This window comes from Macrobrachium rosenbergii, chromosome 55, assembly GCF_040412425.1.
Source record: "Macrobrachium rosenbergii isolate ZJJX-2024 chromosome 55, ASM4041242v1, whole genome shotgun sequence".
Taxonomy (NCBI): Eukaryota; Metazoa; Arthropoda; class Malacostraca; order Decapoda; family Palaemonidae; genus Macrobrachium; species Macrobrachium rosenbergii.
This window is the reverse complement of record NC_089795.1, coordinates 55,491,985-55,510,180: the sequence shown is the minus strand read 5'-3', so window position 1 is coordinate 55,510,180 and position 18,196 is coordinate 55,491,985. Positions and strand designations below refer to the sequence as shown.

General features: G+C 43.3%; 1 protein-coding gene across 1 annotated transcript in view; it reads left to right on the top strand.

Annotated features, from left to right (window-relative positions):
• Nucleotides 1-18,196, top strand: part of FIG4 (polyphosphoinositide phosphatase FIG4) — a 147,008-nt gene that overhangs the window by 39,816 nt on the left and 88,996 nt on the right. The window contains 3 exon segments of the mRNA XM_067099669.1: nucleotides 1,652-1,797; nucleotides 9,164-9,325; nucleotides 9,459-9,553. Of these exon segments, the coding sequence (XP_066955770.1) occupies nucleotides 1,652-1,797; nucleotides 9,164-9,325; nucleotides 9,459-9,553 (403 nt within the window).

Below are 18,196 nucleotides of genomic sequence, written 5' to 3'. Positions count from 1 at the left end.
GCTGTAGGTTGGTACTTAATTTTGCAACATGACTTTGAAATGATATTAGGGTTTTCTGGGATGATAGTTTGAGGTATGTTTTTCTTTAAACTGCAAGTTTGACGACGAACAGTTAAAATAGACAGTTATGCATTTCAGGGGTTTATATAGGCTACTTAAGAGTAACAGTACAGGCAGTCCCCGGTTAGCAGCAGGGGTTCGGTTCTGACGCAGCACCCGTTAGCTATGTACCGGCACTGATAAGTGGAAATCGGTGCATATCAGCGCCAAAAATCGCTGATTTTCGTTGCTAGACAAGCACTGAAAAACCCAGATCATTGATAACTGGGGATTGCCTGTAGTAGGAGAGTACTGTGATAGTAAGGTTATTTTAGGTGTTATGGGATGATGGTTTGTGATGTATTTTTGTTTGAAATGATATTAGATTATTTTAGTATGATAATTTAAGGTATATTTTTGTTTGAACTATCAAATTAAACAGTAAAATGTTAAAATAGGCATTATTAACATTTTAGTTTAAGGGGTACAAGGTATTTGGGAGTTTTAAGCCAGTTATAAGCATTTTTAGAGGGGATTTTTGTATTTCCGCGGATTTGCCATTTTGCGGTAGGTTTTGGAACCTATTCCCATGTAAAAATGGGGGGCCACTGTACACAGAGCTACGCCACCACCATGCCACCAAAACTTAACAGCCTACAGAGAGGTGGAGATGAAAACTAATACATGTAGCTGCTGCTCTTACATCTGGGATTTTCTGTGGTCCGGCTATGGCCTGGTCCCAAGGGAGCCAGTTTAAAGAGGTCGGACTGTACTTGCCATGGATCATATTCATCATGTAAGCAGCAATAAGGACATTTCTAATATCTGATAATTTGGTTATAGGGAAAGATCTTACCCTCTTCCAGCACACAATGTTGGAGTCAGCAAAAAATAAAGGGTAAGTTTTACCTGAAAAATAATGATTTTCATGATAAAATACATTTTTTAGGTGCTTATCCTATCATTGAGATCCCTCCCGCCTCCCCTCTTAAGAGGTTAAGAGAAGAGTGACACCTAAAGCAGTCGCTGTCTTACCCCTACCTTCAAAAGAGGGGGAGATAACTCTCAGGAGCGTTCGTTAACGATTGTTTCAATTTTAACACTTGTTGAACCTATGCCAAGTATGTAGTTGCAGATAAAGAAAATGATAGAGGGTAAGAACCTAAAAAATCTATTTTATTGTAGGAATCATGATTTTTAAATGCATTGTCACTCAATATGTGTTTTACAAATTCAGCTTGAAGATCAGCTATACTTGAGATTTATATTTTTTCATATACAGAACAAACACTTGGTCTTAACATAAGGGAATTTCTCTAGCCCCTTGCTGGAGTCCAGTTATTAATAGCACTAGGTTTTGGTTGGCAATGGGAGATAGCCAATGGGGGAAGAGGTGGGCGGAGCCCGACCTGGCTTTCCCCCATGTATGCTGTGGCGCACCAGTTCTCTCTTAACTTCCTTCATAGCAAGACAGCTCTGCCTTTCTTGCCAAGAAGCCGGTTGTTTTAGCTCTTCCTGCCCAATTTACGCCACGGTGGTCTGGTTTTTCATTCTGTTTTTTTGTTTGTGTGTATTTGTATAGTGTGTTATCTGTGTGTTTTTGCACATCTAGAAAATGCAAACCCATGAATCGTCTAAGCAATCTAGGCCTCAGAGAAGATTCCTGGATGTTGGTCAGAACCCATGCTCTCATTATTTGGCTCCTAGGAGACAGACCCACTTAACACTTGTAGCAGATGCAGATCTAATGATTGTAGTGTAAGTAATCTCTGCTCCGAGTGTCATGATTGGTCTCCTAAGCAATGGAAGAATTTTGGTAAGAAGGGGAGATATAAGAGGAAATCGGTTGCTGTGTCTTAGGAAGGCCTTACTCCTCCAGTAGTGGCAGACACATCCATTACTTCTTGTTCTATCTCTTCCTTGCCAAAATCTTCTCTCGTTGCATCATCTTCTCAGGAAGATTTTACTCCTTCTCATTCTTCTATGGCTTCGCCTTTGGTTGAATTGAGGGGGGGGGGAGATTCGGGTGATCTTGTAATTGATGTTGCTGCCCCTGTTCTTTGGTGGGGAGGGGAGGCTTTCCCCACTCATGAGGGAGAAGTCAGCTCCCCCTTGTACAGTCTTTTCAGGCATGGATGCACAGAAGCTTTCCGAATGCTGGGCATCTTTAGGCCTACCAGGGGTACTAACCTTTGGTTTCCTACTATCCCACTTCATGTCTTCCCACGTCCCAGTGTCTTGACCATGATGGTTTCCAGAGCTACAGATCTGTGATGTCATCCTGAGTTACCACACCTGCTCTCCTTGCACCATAAACCGTGCCATCATCAGCTGTCACTTCCATCAACTTCCATTCCTGGACTTTTTATGTGTGCTGCTCCCGACACTTGTTCAAGCCCTCTTTGATAGAGTCGAAGGTGTTTTTTCTGAAGGTGAAGAGTCAAATGAAAAACTTGGGGAGAGGTCTGAAGCATACAACAGAGATAGGCATGAAGCTGTCTGCTCTGAAGAGGTACGAAGTCTCCCCAGAAATGAAGCATAGGAACATGCGGAAGGGTTGATGGGCAAGTACTATTCAGAAATACTTGTCCTTCAAAACCAACAAAGGAATCAAGTCTGACTCCTTGATGGTTCCAAGTACAGAGCATGTCGTTTCTGTCTTGAACCAAGGCTGTTGAAACGGGTCAGGGAAGAAAAGATCTATGACTGATTTCTAATTACCCAGCACCTTCTCTATGAGAGAGTGACTGTTGTAGAAATTGTGAACCAGATTGTACAATTTCCACAACGTAATCATACAGGTTAACCTTTAACTTCCCTGCAAGGGAAACTTCAACATGCTGGAACGAACTTGTGTACATGGACCGGATGGTTAATGAGGAGTGGTAGGAACTCGAAGGGAAGTTGATATCCTACCAAAGGACATCTACTACCCAGGTTTCAGTCACTGTAAAATTATCCTTATGTCTAATTGGGTCTCAGTCACCATAAAATGATCTTTAAGTCTAATTGCACTCCCCACCAGTAGCCGCAAGGAGTTCGAAAGGGATGCCTTCCATGTTTCTGTGATCCAAAGGGACTGGAGAAATCATTGGCACCTCTTGAATCTATTGCAAAACTTGGTTGCATGATGGCAGTGGCTAAGACCGATTCCAGAATGTATCGTTCAAAGGGTGACTTGAAAAAAGCCTAATTCTGACATTTCTACCTGGCACACTCTTGATTCCCTGTGTATCCCCATAAATGGATCGGTACTGACGAGTCTTGAACACTCGATACAAAAACTTTGAATGAGTAGATATCCCACCTGCAGAATATCTACCACCCAGCTTTCCGCTCCATCCTACTGCCAAGTTGCCCAGTGGCTCACCAGGCACCCCCCACCTGATGGCAGAAAAGTATACCTCAGTTTAACCAGACCGATTAACAGCTCTTCTAGGGCTGGCCTGAAGGATTAGATTTATTTTACGTGGCTAAGAACCAGTTGGTTACCTAGCAACGGGACCTACAGCTTAGTGTGGAATCCGAACCACATTACAGCGAGAAATGAATGTCTATCACTAGAAATAAATTCCTCTTATTCTTCATTGGCCGGTCGAAGATTCGAACGTGGGGCCAGCAGAGTGCTAGCTGAGAACGGAACCCACCCGCCCAATGAGGAACTACCTGATGGCAGAGAGTGGGGAGGGGCACCCCCTCTATCATCTTCCTCCCCTAGCCCTGCATCTAGCTCCTCTCCCAGGTCTGGAAGAATGGAGCTGAAAGTACCACTGCTGAGGAGTTTTCTTAGTAGGAGACAGCAAAGGTTGGCTGCCCCTATGAAGGCCCATCGTGCTTTGAGGTCTTTTACGTGAAGTGTACGAAGTAATTTGAGGTCTGGTTTTAGGAATGTTAGCACAAGAAGGACCAGATGTTTTAGAGATGGTTTGGTGCACAAGACAATCATTCTTGTCTGCTGTCCGTCTGTTGACTGCTGTGTCCACTTGGTCCTTAGGAAACAGAAATGAGGAGCTTAGGATATCTCTATTTCTCAGAGCTAAGATGGAATCCATGCCAACATATCTTGAGACCTTGGAGAGGGCAGAATCTCTCCATTTTAGTAACCAATTGGCCCACATATTAGCTGTTAAATGAGCCAGGTAAGAAATAGTCTTTCTGCCTGACTGCAACAGTCTAATGAAGGCAGCACCCTCCTCAGTGTTGCCCAGGAAGTGGAATAGATTTTGCCCACTGCTGTTTACCACAAGTCAAGCCATGAAACCACCTGAAACATTGTGGGAAGCGGTACGTATTCTCCATAGTTGCCAACTCTTAGTGTGTGAAGGAGGTGCCCTCTTCCTTAAACTGGTCTATTGATAGGCCTGGGCCTAGACAAACCAGGTCCGGATCCACTTGTCTAGGTTGTAATGAAGCCTTAGAGGTAACGTAAAAACGTTTATGCCATGGGAGTGGTGGAGGAAGCAACTTAAAAGACTTACTAGAACGAAGTGAATTGTCTCCTTCAGAGATGAGAGAATTCACCTTTTTGAGAATGAAGTCAGCATGATCAAAGCATGACAACCCCAAAGATACCTTCATTTCTTTCTTTGGCTCAAGCAGGGCTTCTAGACCCAAAGTAAAATCTGAAGTGGTAGCCACAGTCTCTTCAGCTAAATTGTTATACCCATGAATGAGTTCAGTGATTTCTGCGTAGGTTGTCACAAATTCTTGATTATCGGCATCAAGTGGGTAATGGGAGTCTTATTATCCTCCTTCATGGCCTTGACAAAAACACTTGTTCCTTGGGCAGGATGGGTAGAAGATGGGATTGCTGAGCCCTCTTGCGGAGAAGTCTGATCCATAAATCTGTGGATCTTAGAGGAGACTTCCCTTGATGCGTGTGCTGCCACTGGGAGTTAGGAACTGGACGTTGTTCTTCAGCTAAAGCAGAAGAAACATGATTGTTGCCTTGATAGACACACAGGTTCGACACGGACATGTTTGGATAAACAAGGATCAGCTGCAGGAGAAGAGGAGCAAGAATCCGAAGAGGGCCTGTGAAACTTCTTGCGGGGAGGAGCTGTGAAGTCCCTCTTCTTCCGTCTGACAGGGATGGAATGAACAGACAATGAGGAAGAAGGAGATCTGCGATGTCTCTACTTCGATTTCAGCAAACCGGTACAGCTGTATTTCTTCAGAAAAACACCTTCAACTATCAAAGAGGTCTTGAACAAAAGTCAGGAGCAGCAGACGTAGAAGGTCCAGGAATGGAAGTGACACTGCTGATGACAACTTGGTGTATGGGGCGGGGAGAGCAGCCACGGTAACTCGGGATGACATCACAGAATCTGTAGCTCTGGAAACCGTCATGGTGGGAGACAGTTTCAGTTATGATTTTTCCTTCACAACTTTTTCTTAATTGATGAAAGTCATTATGTCATCAATGTATTTTAAAAAATACATGACCTACCCAGTTAGAATACACATACGTAATTCCTTTCTAGTCCGAATGTTGCATATAAGTGATTGCCTTTTTTTCATGCTGAACCTTCCTTATTTTGCTTGCTTTATGAAAGTAAGTAGACAGTATGTCGTAACAATAAAGTGGGTTTTACCTATACTACTGCACTGGACAAGGAGGGTAATGCTGTTGTAGCTCTCGAAAATTCTGGCAAAAGAACAAAACTGGACTGTATTCTATAGAAACAATGTGTATATCATCATATAAAATGTAGGAAAAGATATATTTAAAATGCAAAATCATATATTATCCATGTATTTGTCCCATGTGAGCCTAATGATGCCAAGAATTCAAAATGAAGTCTCATGATTTTAGTTTTTCCAGTGATGCTAAAAGGAGCACCTTATTTCTAATTATTTTTTAAATGCGTTTGTGCCTTTTATCACAATCAACAATTTATTTACTATAAATCGGGGCTTCTCTTTAGTTCTCCAAGATGTCAAGATGATTGATGTAGAAATTTACATTATATATGTTAGGGTAACAGTACAAATGAACATACAGACAGTTGGAAAAATATTCACATGCATTAGGGAAAAGGAGCCATATGTTCATTAGCAAAACAGATCTTTATCCCATTCAGATGTAGTCATGTCTTTGCTGCAGTTAGGCCCAGGTGAACTACCTTCCTTAGAATGTACACATTTTACATATTTCTTTAAATGATGTGGCTCAAGTATGTATATTTCTTGGCTGATACTGTATTCATATTCTTTCAGAAACTTCCTTTTCTAAAGCTGGATTCACTCGTGTTTCTTTCTGACATATTAACAGAGTAAACTATCTTTATAACCAATCCAATTGATTGTTTTTACTAGCATGGATGAAAACTGGAGTGTTTTTACTAGCATGGATGAAAACTGCCCTGTTCTCCTGCCCATAACTTTTATAATTTTTAAGCTGTTCTATTCTCAATCCCAATGATTTTCCAGTTTTACCAATATAAACATTATTACATGTATCATAAGGGATTTGATATACCCATTCTTTGGCATTTTTGGGAGAGTTCTATACAAGTGCTTGTTTTGTTGTATTAGTGTTCGTAAATGCTACGTTAACTCTGTCAAGTTCTTAAGGAGATAGGGAATATCTTTGAAATTATTGCTATCAAAAGTCAGGAGGAAAGCCATTATTGAAAGTGTACCAAAAAAAAGCCATGTTTATAAGTGTGAGTGTGTAAGAAAGTTACTATATCTATTATAGGCGATTCACTTAAGGTAGATTCTTGGGCCTACAAGACGTTTGTTTGCCAGCCTCTGATTGGCTGGTACCGGGAGGCAGGTGACACGCTCACTTTTTCATTTTTACGTATGTAGCTCAGAAAACTAGCGATATGTTTATATATTTCTTCATTTATCTCACGTTTAGAATAACATAGGAAAGTTTTGGTCATACCATAGGATTCATTATTGTTGTGCCACTAAATATGATTTCCTGAAATCAGTGAGAAAACAAATTACAACGAGTAAAGTGAAGAGAGAAGCATTTTAATTCTTTGTACCCGTTTTACTTATCATCAGTTTTGCAAAATTCATGTACGATCAAGATAAAATAAAACTTGTGTTTTCATACCAATAAATTCGCCCTAGATACTCTGGTGCTTTCAGATTTTAGATGCATGTGATATGTGAAGAGAAAAAAGAATATGTCTTATTATGTTGCAACCTTTCTTGATGCAGTTTGCCAAAAGACGGTGGTGATGATCAGCACCACAGTGTGTTGGTCCTCTCAGCCGTTGACAGTTGCCAATTAGCGATATGAGACATTTGCAGTTTCAGCAATATTTGCTTTATTATTGTCATTACATTTTCTGTAAATAAATGCATAGAATTCCCATTAAGACTCTCGAACATTTTCGCTCCAATACCATATATGTCCGTATGTCTGGACAATTCTGATACAAAAAAAAAAAAAATAATAATCAGATGGATGCACCTGGATGTGCTGGCTTCAATTTAGGCATCGTCAACTGATGTTATGGTAAGAAATAAAAAATGTACTTTCGTTCATTTAATGAACACATGAAAAATAAGATTTTGATGTTATTGACCAGAGAAATGAGCGGCCATAATAATGAACTCATCATTATGTAGGCCTGTTATTTATCATGTAGTCTACAGTATGTATGCAGATTTCTAGACTAAATTGAACTCAACACTTCCAGATGCATCCAACTGATTATTATTTTTTTTTGTATCAGATATGTCCAGACATGACGCCATACAATACTGGTGAATGTTCGACAGTCATAATAAATTCCTGGATTTATTACAGAAAATGTAATGACAATAATTCAGCAAATATTGCCAAGCTACAAACTTCTCATATCACTAATTAACGGCTGTCCCAACAACTGAAAAACAACACACAGTTTCGCGCAGACCATCATCACCGTCTTGGCAAACGGCGTCAGAACGGATGCAACATTAATAAGACATATTCTTCATTTTCTCTTCACTTATCACACATCTAAAATCTGAAAGCACCAGGTATTCAGGTAGTCGAATTCATGGTCTTGAAAACCTAAGTTTAATTTTGTCTTGATCGCATGAATGATGCAATGTCCGATGATAAGTAAAGCAGGTATAAAAAAAGAATGAGGATGCTTCTCTCTTCGCACTGTTGTAATTCCTTTGTGTTTTCTCTTATTGATTTCAGGAATCTTATTTAGTGGTACAATGTACCGAATCTATGGTATGACCAAAACTTTTTCTATCTTGTTCCAAACGTGAGATAAATGAAAGAAATATATAAACATCGCTGGTTCTCTGAAAATTCATATGCGAAGATGAGACGGTGGTGGGCTGCTTACTGGTCCAGTGCCCCAATCAGAGCCAAACAAACATCCCATGGGCTCAGAATCTGCTAAAAATGAATCGGCTATCTTAACTATAATTTTAGAACAAATTAAGATTTCTCAAAAAACTTTACCAGGATTTGCTTGCAGAATTATTAATTTTGTAAGTACTTATTTATAAAATGGGATAACCTTTACCTATAGATGCTTTGCTGTGATTTTATGAAGGACCTATGATCTTGGGGTTGTGGCATAGTAAGTTTTCTTTGTATGAAAATAAAAATTTTGTGTTATCTGAATTGCGTTTAATATAAGTAATGTGTAGTTTCTTATTACATAATAATTTTCTCTTTGTGGATGCCATCATGGAATTTTCACAGTACTAAAGATACTTTTTCTTACTTTTACATGTTGCCTTATGGCTACGATAGTGGGGATGATAATGGATGCGCATTTGTATGTAGTACCAATTCACCCATCTGACATCCATTATTGTCTCTGCTTCTAGTGTATCCTCTTGCATCACTTGTTTATGTAGAGGATGACACTTGTACTACTATAGTGTGTTGGGTGGTGATGAGCTCAATGAGGCCCTTAAGATTATCAGGTCCTAAACCCAGGTCCCCATATATGGTAATATATATTTGTTAATCTTGCCCTTTTCCAAATATAGTCTACTTACTATATTTGATAAATTATTTTACTGAATGTGTTCCCCTGATTCTTATAGATATTATTCAAATCAGATACTCTCCTCCTCCTCATCCAGAAACTGTTTAAATAATGTCCAAAAACCATATTTTAATGTTTTTCTGTAGGTGAATTAGGCAAACTGGATTTCATGTAGGTTTTGATTGTAATTTTTTTCAGGTTGAAGACACAACCATGATCTACATTCCACATGAGTCTGTACGAAAGCAAAGTGATGATGAATCAAAATATGTAAGGTTATTCCAGAACATTGACCTCTCCTCCAACTTTTATTTCAGGTCTGTATGGTTGTAGTATTTGTGAACTGAAAATATGATATAGCCTACATATTGTAGTTTTGGTTCGAAATATAATTGAAAATTTAACTGAAAGTGTACACTTCCTCATAATTGTATTACTTGTATCTTGCAGTTATAGCTATGATCTAACCCACAGTCTGCAATACAACATGTCACCTCCAACAGAAATACCTCTTGATGTGCTATTAAGCTTTAAAGGTCCACCCTGGAGAAATATCAGAATACTTTATTAATCTTGTTTAAACTTTGCTCTAGTCTTGTGAAGCTAATATTTTTGTATTTAGGGAGTGATGCCAAATTTGTGCATTAACCTCAAAATTTATTGGAAATATGTGCCATTTTGTTTAGTACTTTGGGGTTCTGTTGGAGTTTATGATGGGATAAGGAATATTTTCATGGGTTGTAGAATTGACAGCTTTTCACCATACATGTATTCCTAGATGATGAGTTCATTAATAATGAGTTATGTACATCTCAAAGCATTCCACCCATTTTTTTCTTTTGCAAAAGGAAATGTGAGTTCTTACTAGCCTTTTCAGCTTTATTGTAAAATGTTTATGAGACATCATTGGATGGGAATTTTGGACAACATTCCCTACGACATCTCAAGGCAAACTGATCCCTCTCTGCTGCACAGACTAGCTATTAGAGTTAGGGTAAGAGTTGCCATGATTCATTTATGGCCCAGGGAAGTGATCTCAGCACTTTTCCAGCAAAATTCGTTCAAATTATCTGGCACAAAATCTTGAACATATACGAGTATGTATGTTTCCCGGACTACACCACAAAGCTATATGTAAACATATATGTATGTTACCCGTCCACAAAGGGTTAATATTAATGCAAAACAGCAAATTATAAGTAAAATGTACTTTTTTCTGTGCTCTCTCTCTCTCTCTCTCTCTCTCTCTCTCTCTCTCTCTCTCTCTCTCTCTCTCTCTCTCTCTCTCTCTCTCTCTCTCTCTTGGTACTGTATATGTTCTTTAATGAAATATGAATTACTGTATCATTAACATAAAAACTAAAAACTCCAGGAAGTTCACAAAGCCGTCATCGAATGATCACATGCGTACAGTACATATGTATGTATTACTGTTTTTTTATTGCTTTGACGAAGGCTCCATGACAACACGCTATTGGCTGGAGGGGTTGGAAGTAGCCAGTCACAGAACTTGTAGCAACACCCCCCCCCCTCTCTCTCTCTCTCTCTCTCTCTCTCTCTCTCTCTCTCTCTCTCTCTCTCTCTCTCTCCATGATGACGTGTTATTGGCTGGAAGGGTTGGAAATAGGCAGTCACAAAGCTTGTAGCTCAGATGCTTTTTGCATACTAGTCAGAAGGGTGAGTTGTATTTTATCTCTCTCTCTCTCTCTCTCTCTCTCTCTCTCTCTCTCTCTCTCTCTCTCTCTCTCTCTCTCTCTCTCTCTCTCTCTGAGGTTAGAGAGAGAGAGTGATTTTTTATGCATATGTAACATGTATGTTTAGTATAAACTTCCTCGTTGGACGAGTCGGTAGAGTGCTCAGCTAGCACACTGCTAGGCCCGAGTTCGAGTCTCCGGCTGGCCAATGAAGAATAAGAGGAATTTATTCCTGGTGATAGAAATTCATTTTCTCGGTATAATGGTTGATTCACAATAAGCTGTAGGTCCCATTGCTAGGTAACCAATGGTTCTTAGTACGTAAAATAAGTCTAATCCTTGGGCCAGCCTAGGACCTGTTAATCAACTCCAGTGGTCTGGTTAAACTAAGTTATTTCTGAGGTCAGTCCCGTGTCAGCGGTGAGAAATTCATTGTAGCACGAATTTCTAGGTATAAAATACTAGATATACCAGAGAAAAGAACTTTCAGAAGCTGGGGTTACTACCCCAGATCCGAAGACGTCTTCTTCAGGGAAGGCGTCGGTATAACAGAAGGGTGGTGAAAGATCACTTTCACGGTCTTACTCGAAAGATTTCTCCTATCAAAACCCCAGAAGAAGCGGTGAGACGATTTACAGCCTACACCCAAACACCCGTAGCTCGGCGACACCAGCGCCACCTTTCATTCCATTTTCTAACTACGTGATTGCTACCTTTTCCTTTTATGTGTGCTCGTGCCTTTTGGGTTATTACATCTGCTCGCCATGTCATCGAGCAGCTTTACCATCTCAGTTAAGTACCATCTTATTGTGGGGTTTGTTCTATATTTGGCTGTTATGGTCTCGTCTTTTTCACAAATATTGAGATCTTATTATGGCCTTACAGCGTCCCTCCATGCAACCATGTAAACCCCATGGCGACCCCATCAGTTCTTTTTCTGTTGGGGTTGTCTCCTTGTCGTTATAGATGTTATTTTTGCCCCCATGGTTCTCCTCACAGCGGGTTCCCTGCGGTGGCCCCCTTTTTTTGAATTTCATATTATTGGCCTGTCGGCCTTTGTGAGGTGATGCCCCGTCCAGTCCCCCTCAGGTTGGGTTCCTTGTTATTCTTAGTCTGTATTAGGCTAATTGTTTTATTCTTAGCGATGGTGCTCTTTTATTTTATTCATTGTTTACCTCCTCGTGGTGGCGGCAGCCTCAGATCTAACCGCTTCCCGGTGACTCGCACCTGTGAGCACATTTTTGTTTCCATGTTTATGTGTGATGGTTGTTAGTGGAGTATGGCTTGTTTTGCTTCCATCCCCTTGCCCTTGGCATGGAGATCCATCAGGTTGAGGGAGTTTTGATTGCTGTTTCCTCCAGGGTCGTTTTGGTGGGCAGTAGCCCCTTAGTTCTCTTCCTTCCTTTGAGAGATAGAGTTCTTTAGATGTGTCTCCTCCTAGGCTAGTCAGCCTTCTTGCCCCTCTTCTCGGTCCCGGTTGGTTCGGCACAAATTTCTCTCCCTGTTTGCTTCCTCCTCCCTCCGCTTGCTCCTTCCATTTTTCCTAGCCTATACTAGGTTAGGTCCCTAATGGCTTCGCCTAGTCAGGAGTCGGGCATCAGGAAACTAATTAGCTTCCCTCCCTAGTAGTAGGCCCTCCTAAGTTTCATTATTCTTGGAGTGGTGTATGTGTGCAGTTAGTGGTGATATATTTCCCCTGTCTCCTGTTCTCTTTCTTCAAGCCTACCACTCTCCCCTACTCCACCCCCCCCCACCCCTCCCCCTCTCCAGCCTCTCGATGCAGTGTGGCTAGATGGCGTTTCTCAAGTTCAGGGACTCCCCCCATTTGGTAGGGATTGGCTCCCTCCCCATACAGTCCTAACTTCCCGCTGTGTTGGTGTTGGTGGTTCGTTTACTCATAAGCAGGCGTGTTCCAGGCGCTCTATCACACACTTCTTTTTCTCCCCGTCAGGTTGCTTGGATTTGGGTTATTATACTTGCTCCGACATGTTATGTATGTCACAGACATCTTGCCCACCTTGTTTTCTCTGGCGGGAGAGTAAGAGAAAGGGAAAAGGGGATTCATATAATTATATATAAAGGGCGGATCCCTCCAGTCTCGGGTAATTTGCCCTTTGTACACCATCACTTGTTTAATGTTATTGTTTATGAATATCGTATGTAGATAAGTGTGTTTATCCAGCGGGTACACACCTCATTTTATATTCACGTTAGTCTGGTTTCTACACCGGGGGATTCCGCCGTTATTTTACTGGCAGCCCTTGCGGTGAGTTCTTGTTGTCTCATAACTTTCATTCCCGAGGTATTCCGGGGTCTGGAAACTTTTTACCTTCCACTCTGTGTATTTTAGAGCTTATTGGCTAGTTTCACGATAAAGGGATTTCTTCTCCACGAATGTTCGGTTGTAGTCGAAATTCGGCCTTGCGGCTTTAGTTTGCTTGGAGTGGTAGGTTCATGTACTTTCCACTTACACAGACTGTTAGCTGTGAGGAGCGGGGTGTACCGCTTCGCTACAACAACCGCCCGGTCCGCGTGGTGTGCGGACCGCGCTGGTTATGCGGTCGGCTCGGCGACTGCTGTAGTCTGGCACCCTGATGGTTGTGAGGTTTGCTAGCCTTGTCGCGCAACCGTCAGGATGAGTCGATGAGTGACAGTCTTCCTCCGTTCGCTCCTCATATTGAATAATTGTTTACATGGTTTTCGGACTGTTCTTTCGTTCTTGGCTAATTGCTGGTTTTCTTACAGGCGGGCGAGTCCTCAAAAGTCTGCAGCTTGGAATCCCTCCGGACTTGGGTGGCTGGGTTTGGTAGGGCGTTGTGTCGGGGAAGCCCTGTAATCTCAGTTGAGGACCTGCTCCTACCCGCGCAGTATGAGCGGCCTGATTGCCAGAAGATCTTGCCACCCCATCATCCAGCAGATCCGGGATGCATTAGCCACCCCAAGTGGATATTCTCCTACGCCCGAGGTTTCGGAGGGCGTCGCGCTTTAGACTTAGACCTGGAACCTGAACACTGAACAGGACCAGGTGGTAAGTAGCGAGGTAGGTGGAGGTTGTTGGGCGGGCCCCTTTTGACTCCCAGCTTCTTCATTTCTTCTTTTACAGGTTTTGTGAAGTCTTCCTCCTTGGGTGATAGAGGCTCCATCAGCTATCCCAAGTTGAAGTTGAAGACTTCATGGAAGGCGAAGGGCTATAAGTCCTCGTCTTCCAGAAAAGCGTGCCTTTCCCCCGTCGACTAAGGTCTCAGCACCTGTGGCCTCCGAAGACAAGGGCTAGTTCCTCCGCAAAGCGCTGAGTAAGAGGCAGCAAAGAGGCTAAGCCCTCCTCGCCAGCCTGCCTTTGGCAGAGAGCCTTGGCGAACCAGCTATTCAAACGATTCACAGGATATTGACACTAAATTCACAAAGATCTCCTGAAAAGTTGGCCAGTCATGACAATATACTGGCGGGGCCATCAAGCTCCGCCCACCGCGGCCCGAACCCCGTCGTCATCCCGACACAGCGGACCTCCGCTGATGTCAGGAACCCTTGGCGTTTCGCCCTCCGGGCCATTCAACATGATGGGAAATTAACAGTCGAAGGTCTTGGCCTTTGCGAAAGCGGTTGGAGACTTAGAGTTCTTCCCGCGATCTCTTGCCCCCTCCCAGGCTTCGTGAGTTGTTGAGGAAGCATGGTGCGTTCTGAAAGGTTCCTAGGGAGACTGTGATCGTCTAAGGACAAGCTCAGTCAGCTCTCCACTGCGCTCTCTGAAGAAAGGGGCAGATAATCTAAAGTTGGCACCTTTCAAGACGCTTCACCATGTTAAGCCAGCAGGAGACAACTCACACACCCCTGTTTGAACAAAGTCGCTCTGGCTTTCTGACCGACGTGCCGAGGTAACCCATTACATTGCAGCTGACGAAACAGAACCCCACTTCCCTGGTGTTCCCGGGAGGTGAGGTTTCTGGAGCGGATGCTCCGTCCACTTTTACTGTTAGGAAGTTGGACCCCTTTTTGTGCTTCCTCACCTAGTTCAGTGAACAGCTCCCAAGCTACCGAAGCTTTGCTAAAGGCGGAGTTTGATGCCCGGACTAAGCTAGCCCGGTCATTGAACTCCGTCTCTGCCTTACTGAAGCCACTGCCGTCTCCTGCGCCAGATGAGCCATTTTTCCAGGTCTTGGCTAAGTCCTGCTAGCTGGCTTTCAGTCTGACCTTTTCGATTTCATCATGGCCAGACTGGAATGCAGAAAATTCATTTTGCTGATGCCACTATTCGTCACCCGAGCCCTAACAAGCTCGTAAAGAGCTCGATCTGGGGGGCCTAACCTCTTCCCAGAAGAAGGTTGCCAGTGTATGTCTGAGGCTACAAGGCCAACCAGAGTCTCGCGCTCGCTGGGGCATTTCTGCCTACAGTGTAAGACCCCAGAATCTAGGCCTCAGACGAAAGGAGGCAAACGTTTCAGGAGGCATAAGAGGCCCCACCATCAGGGCGGTAGTCAAGCCGTCCGGTCTCGGCAGTGGCACAGCCTCTCCACAAAGCTCACCCCCAACAATATGTGCTGGTCCAACCAGCTCCATTCCCTTCTGCACCGTATGTTGCTTAGCAGCAGCATGCAACCCACCTATGAGGGCCGTGGGTGCTTTCACGGCCTTAATAGAGCGCAAGGGGAAGATGCAGGGCCCCTCATAGAGGCAAATCCAACACCACCCCAAGAGGAAAACCTGGACGTGGTAGAGGGAACAAACCAGCTCCTCCCACTGAGAAACACAGGTAGGTGGTCGCCTGTATTGGTTAAGGGACCAATGGACCTTCAGCCCTTAGGCACACAGCATTGTGTCCAAGGTCTAGGATGGAGCTGGATCAAAGACCCCCTCTCTGATCAGGTTTTACCAGCCACCCCTCATCAATCCTACAGGATTCGTGGAATTGCTCAACAAACAAGCAATAAAGAAAGGGACCTAAAGTTTCAAGGCAGGTTATTCACTGTTCCCAAAAAGACTCCAACCAGCAAAGGAGTGATCCTGGATCTGCGCGTCTAAATCTCTACATAAATGCGACAAATTTCGCATGCTTCACGTGTGGCACAGGTACGGACTCTACTTCAGCGTGGAGCCGTCACCACCTCTATCGATCTTTCAGACGCTTATTATCACGTCCGATTACGCGCCGAACTTCTCCAGTTCCTGGTTTCAGACTCGGGAATCAAGCCTACTCCTTCAGGGTCATGCCCTTCCGGTCTAAACATTGCACCCAGGGTATTCACGCAAGCTGGAGGACACGGTAGTTCAGCAACTCGGTCCCGAGGATATCTAGCAGTACCTAAGCGATTGGATAATTTGGGCACCAACAGTTCTGGAGTGTCAAAGGCTACGTCCATGGTCATCAACTTCCTGGAGTCGTTAGGTTTTCAACTGAACAGAGAGAAGTCCCGCCTGACTCCGGAGTCCCGGTTTCAGTAGCTGGGTCTCCAGTAGGATCTGTCCTCTCACATGTTATCTCTCCCGCCTCCCAAGAGGAAAGAGATAGCATCTCTGCCAGAAAATTTCTCAAAAACAATCAGCATCCACCGATCCAAGAAAGAGAGTCCTTGGATCTCTTCAATTTGCCTCAGTGACGGACCTGCTCTTAAAAGCGAAAATTAAAAGACATAAACAGGTGTGGCGGAGTCGAGCCAATGTCAAGCTCAGAGACAAGGTCTCCTCTGTTCCCTCGAATCTTAAAAACAAGACTGCGACCTTGGTCCACAGTCAGAGGCCTGTCCAAGACAGTTCCACTCCAGTTTCCCTCCGGCACTAGTTGTTCACCGCGGACGCTTCCCTAAGCGGCTGGGGGGATATTCACCAAAACAAAAAGTACAAGGACGTGGTCCACTATGTTTCAGAGTTCCATATAAACACCCTGGAAGCTATGGCGGTCTTTCTAACTCTAAAGAAAATCCGCCCCAGCCGGTTCATATCAGGCTGGTATTGGACAGCGCGTGGTAGTTCATTGCATCAACACTGGCGGCTCCAAATCAGGTCGATAAACCAGGTAATGGTTGCTATCTTCTCCCTGGCCCAGAACAAGCACAGCTGGCACCTGTCAGCCACCCACCTAGCGGGGTGCGGGCGTGGTGGCAGATTCCCTGTCCAGGCTACTCCGTTGGAGACGGAGTGGTCCCTGGACGAGAGTCATTCAAATGGATTTGCCGGTTCCAGGTCTCCCAAGTGGATCTGTTCGCGACGGAGAGCAACTTCAAGCTCCCCTGTTATGTGGCTCAACCTGGACCCTCAGGCGTATGCCACGGAGGCAATGACAGTAGATTGGAACAATTGGGAGAAGATTTATCTTTCCCTCCAATAAATTTACTGCTGAAAGTATTACACAAACTCAGGACATTCAAAGGTCAACCAGCCCTAGTAGCCCCTATTGGCCGAGAGCAATTGGTTCCTCTTCTTCAGGAACTGGGATTGCGGAGTCTTGATTCCCAAGCCCAAACTGACCCAGACAGTACAAACCAAGACTGTCAGCTTCCTCAAGAATTCAGAATACCCTAGTTTTATGGACTTTATAAATTTTGCAGCCCAAAAGGAGCAAACATTGACCCATCAACACTCTGTTTTTAGAATCAGATAAAAGAGATTCTACTCTTAGACAATATGACTCAGCAGTCAAAAAATGGCCTCCCCTTCCTGAAAGCATCTGAAGCCAAAACCATGACTACTAATTTAGGAGTTTCCTTCTTTAGGTCACTGTTTGAGAAAGGCCTTGCTCCGGCCACTATTACCACAGCAAATCAGCCCTGAAGAAAGTATTTCTATATGGTTTAAAATTGACCTTACAGATTCCTACTTTTCATCTATCCCCAGAGCATGCGCTCTGTCTGAGACCCGTATCACGCCCACATTCTATTCACGTGGTTTCTCAATGACGTCCTCAAGTTAGCATCAGAGATGAACAACTTTCAATGCTCTTATCAGGATCTGTTGAGGAAGACTTTTTATTTCTGATTAGCTTGGCTTCAGTGCCAGAATCTCAGAGCTATCAGCTCTCACTAGAGTGATGATTTTGAACTTCCTCCCGTCTGGAGAGGTCACTCCTTTCCTGACCCTAGATTCTTAGCCAAAAATGAAGACCCACAAGACAGATGGTCTCCTTGGAAGGTGGTGCCCTTCCACAAGACCAGTCTTTATGTCCAGTTTATACACTTAAATCTTACCTTTTAAGAACTCCACAGTGTAAGTCGGGTCCTCTTTTTATCAGGGAGAAAGGTGGTACTCTTTCACTGAATGCTATAAGACAACAGATTTTGTATTTTATTAAACAGGCCAACCCAGATTCAGTTCCTAAGGTTCATGATATTCGAGCAGTTGCTACTTCCATTAATTACTTTCATAATGGACTTCTCAGAACTCTCTAAATACACGGGTTGGAAATCACCTCTAGTGTTTAAACGCCACTATTTAAAATCGCTCTGAAGCCCTGAAATTTTCTACCATAGCTGTGGGAAGTGTCATCTCCCCACCTTAACTAATCAT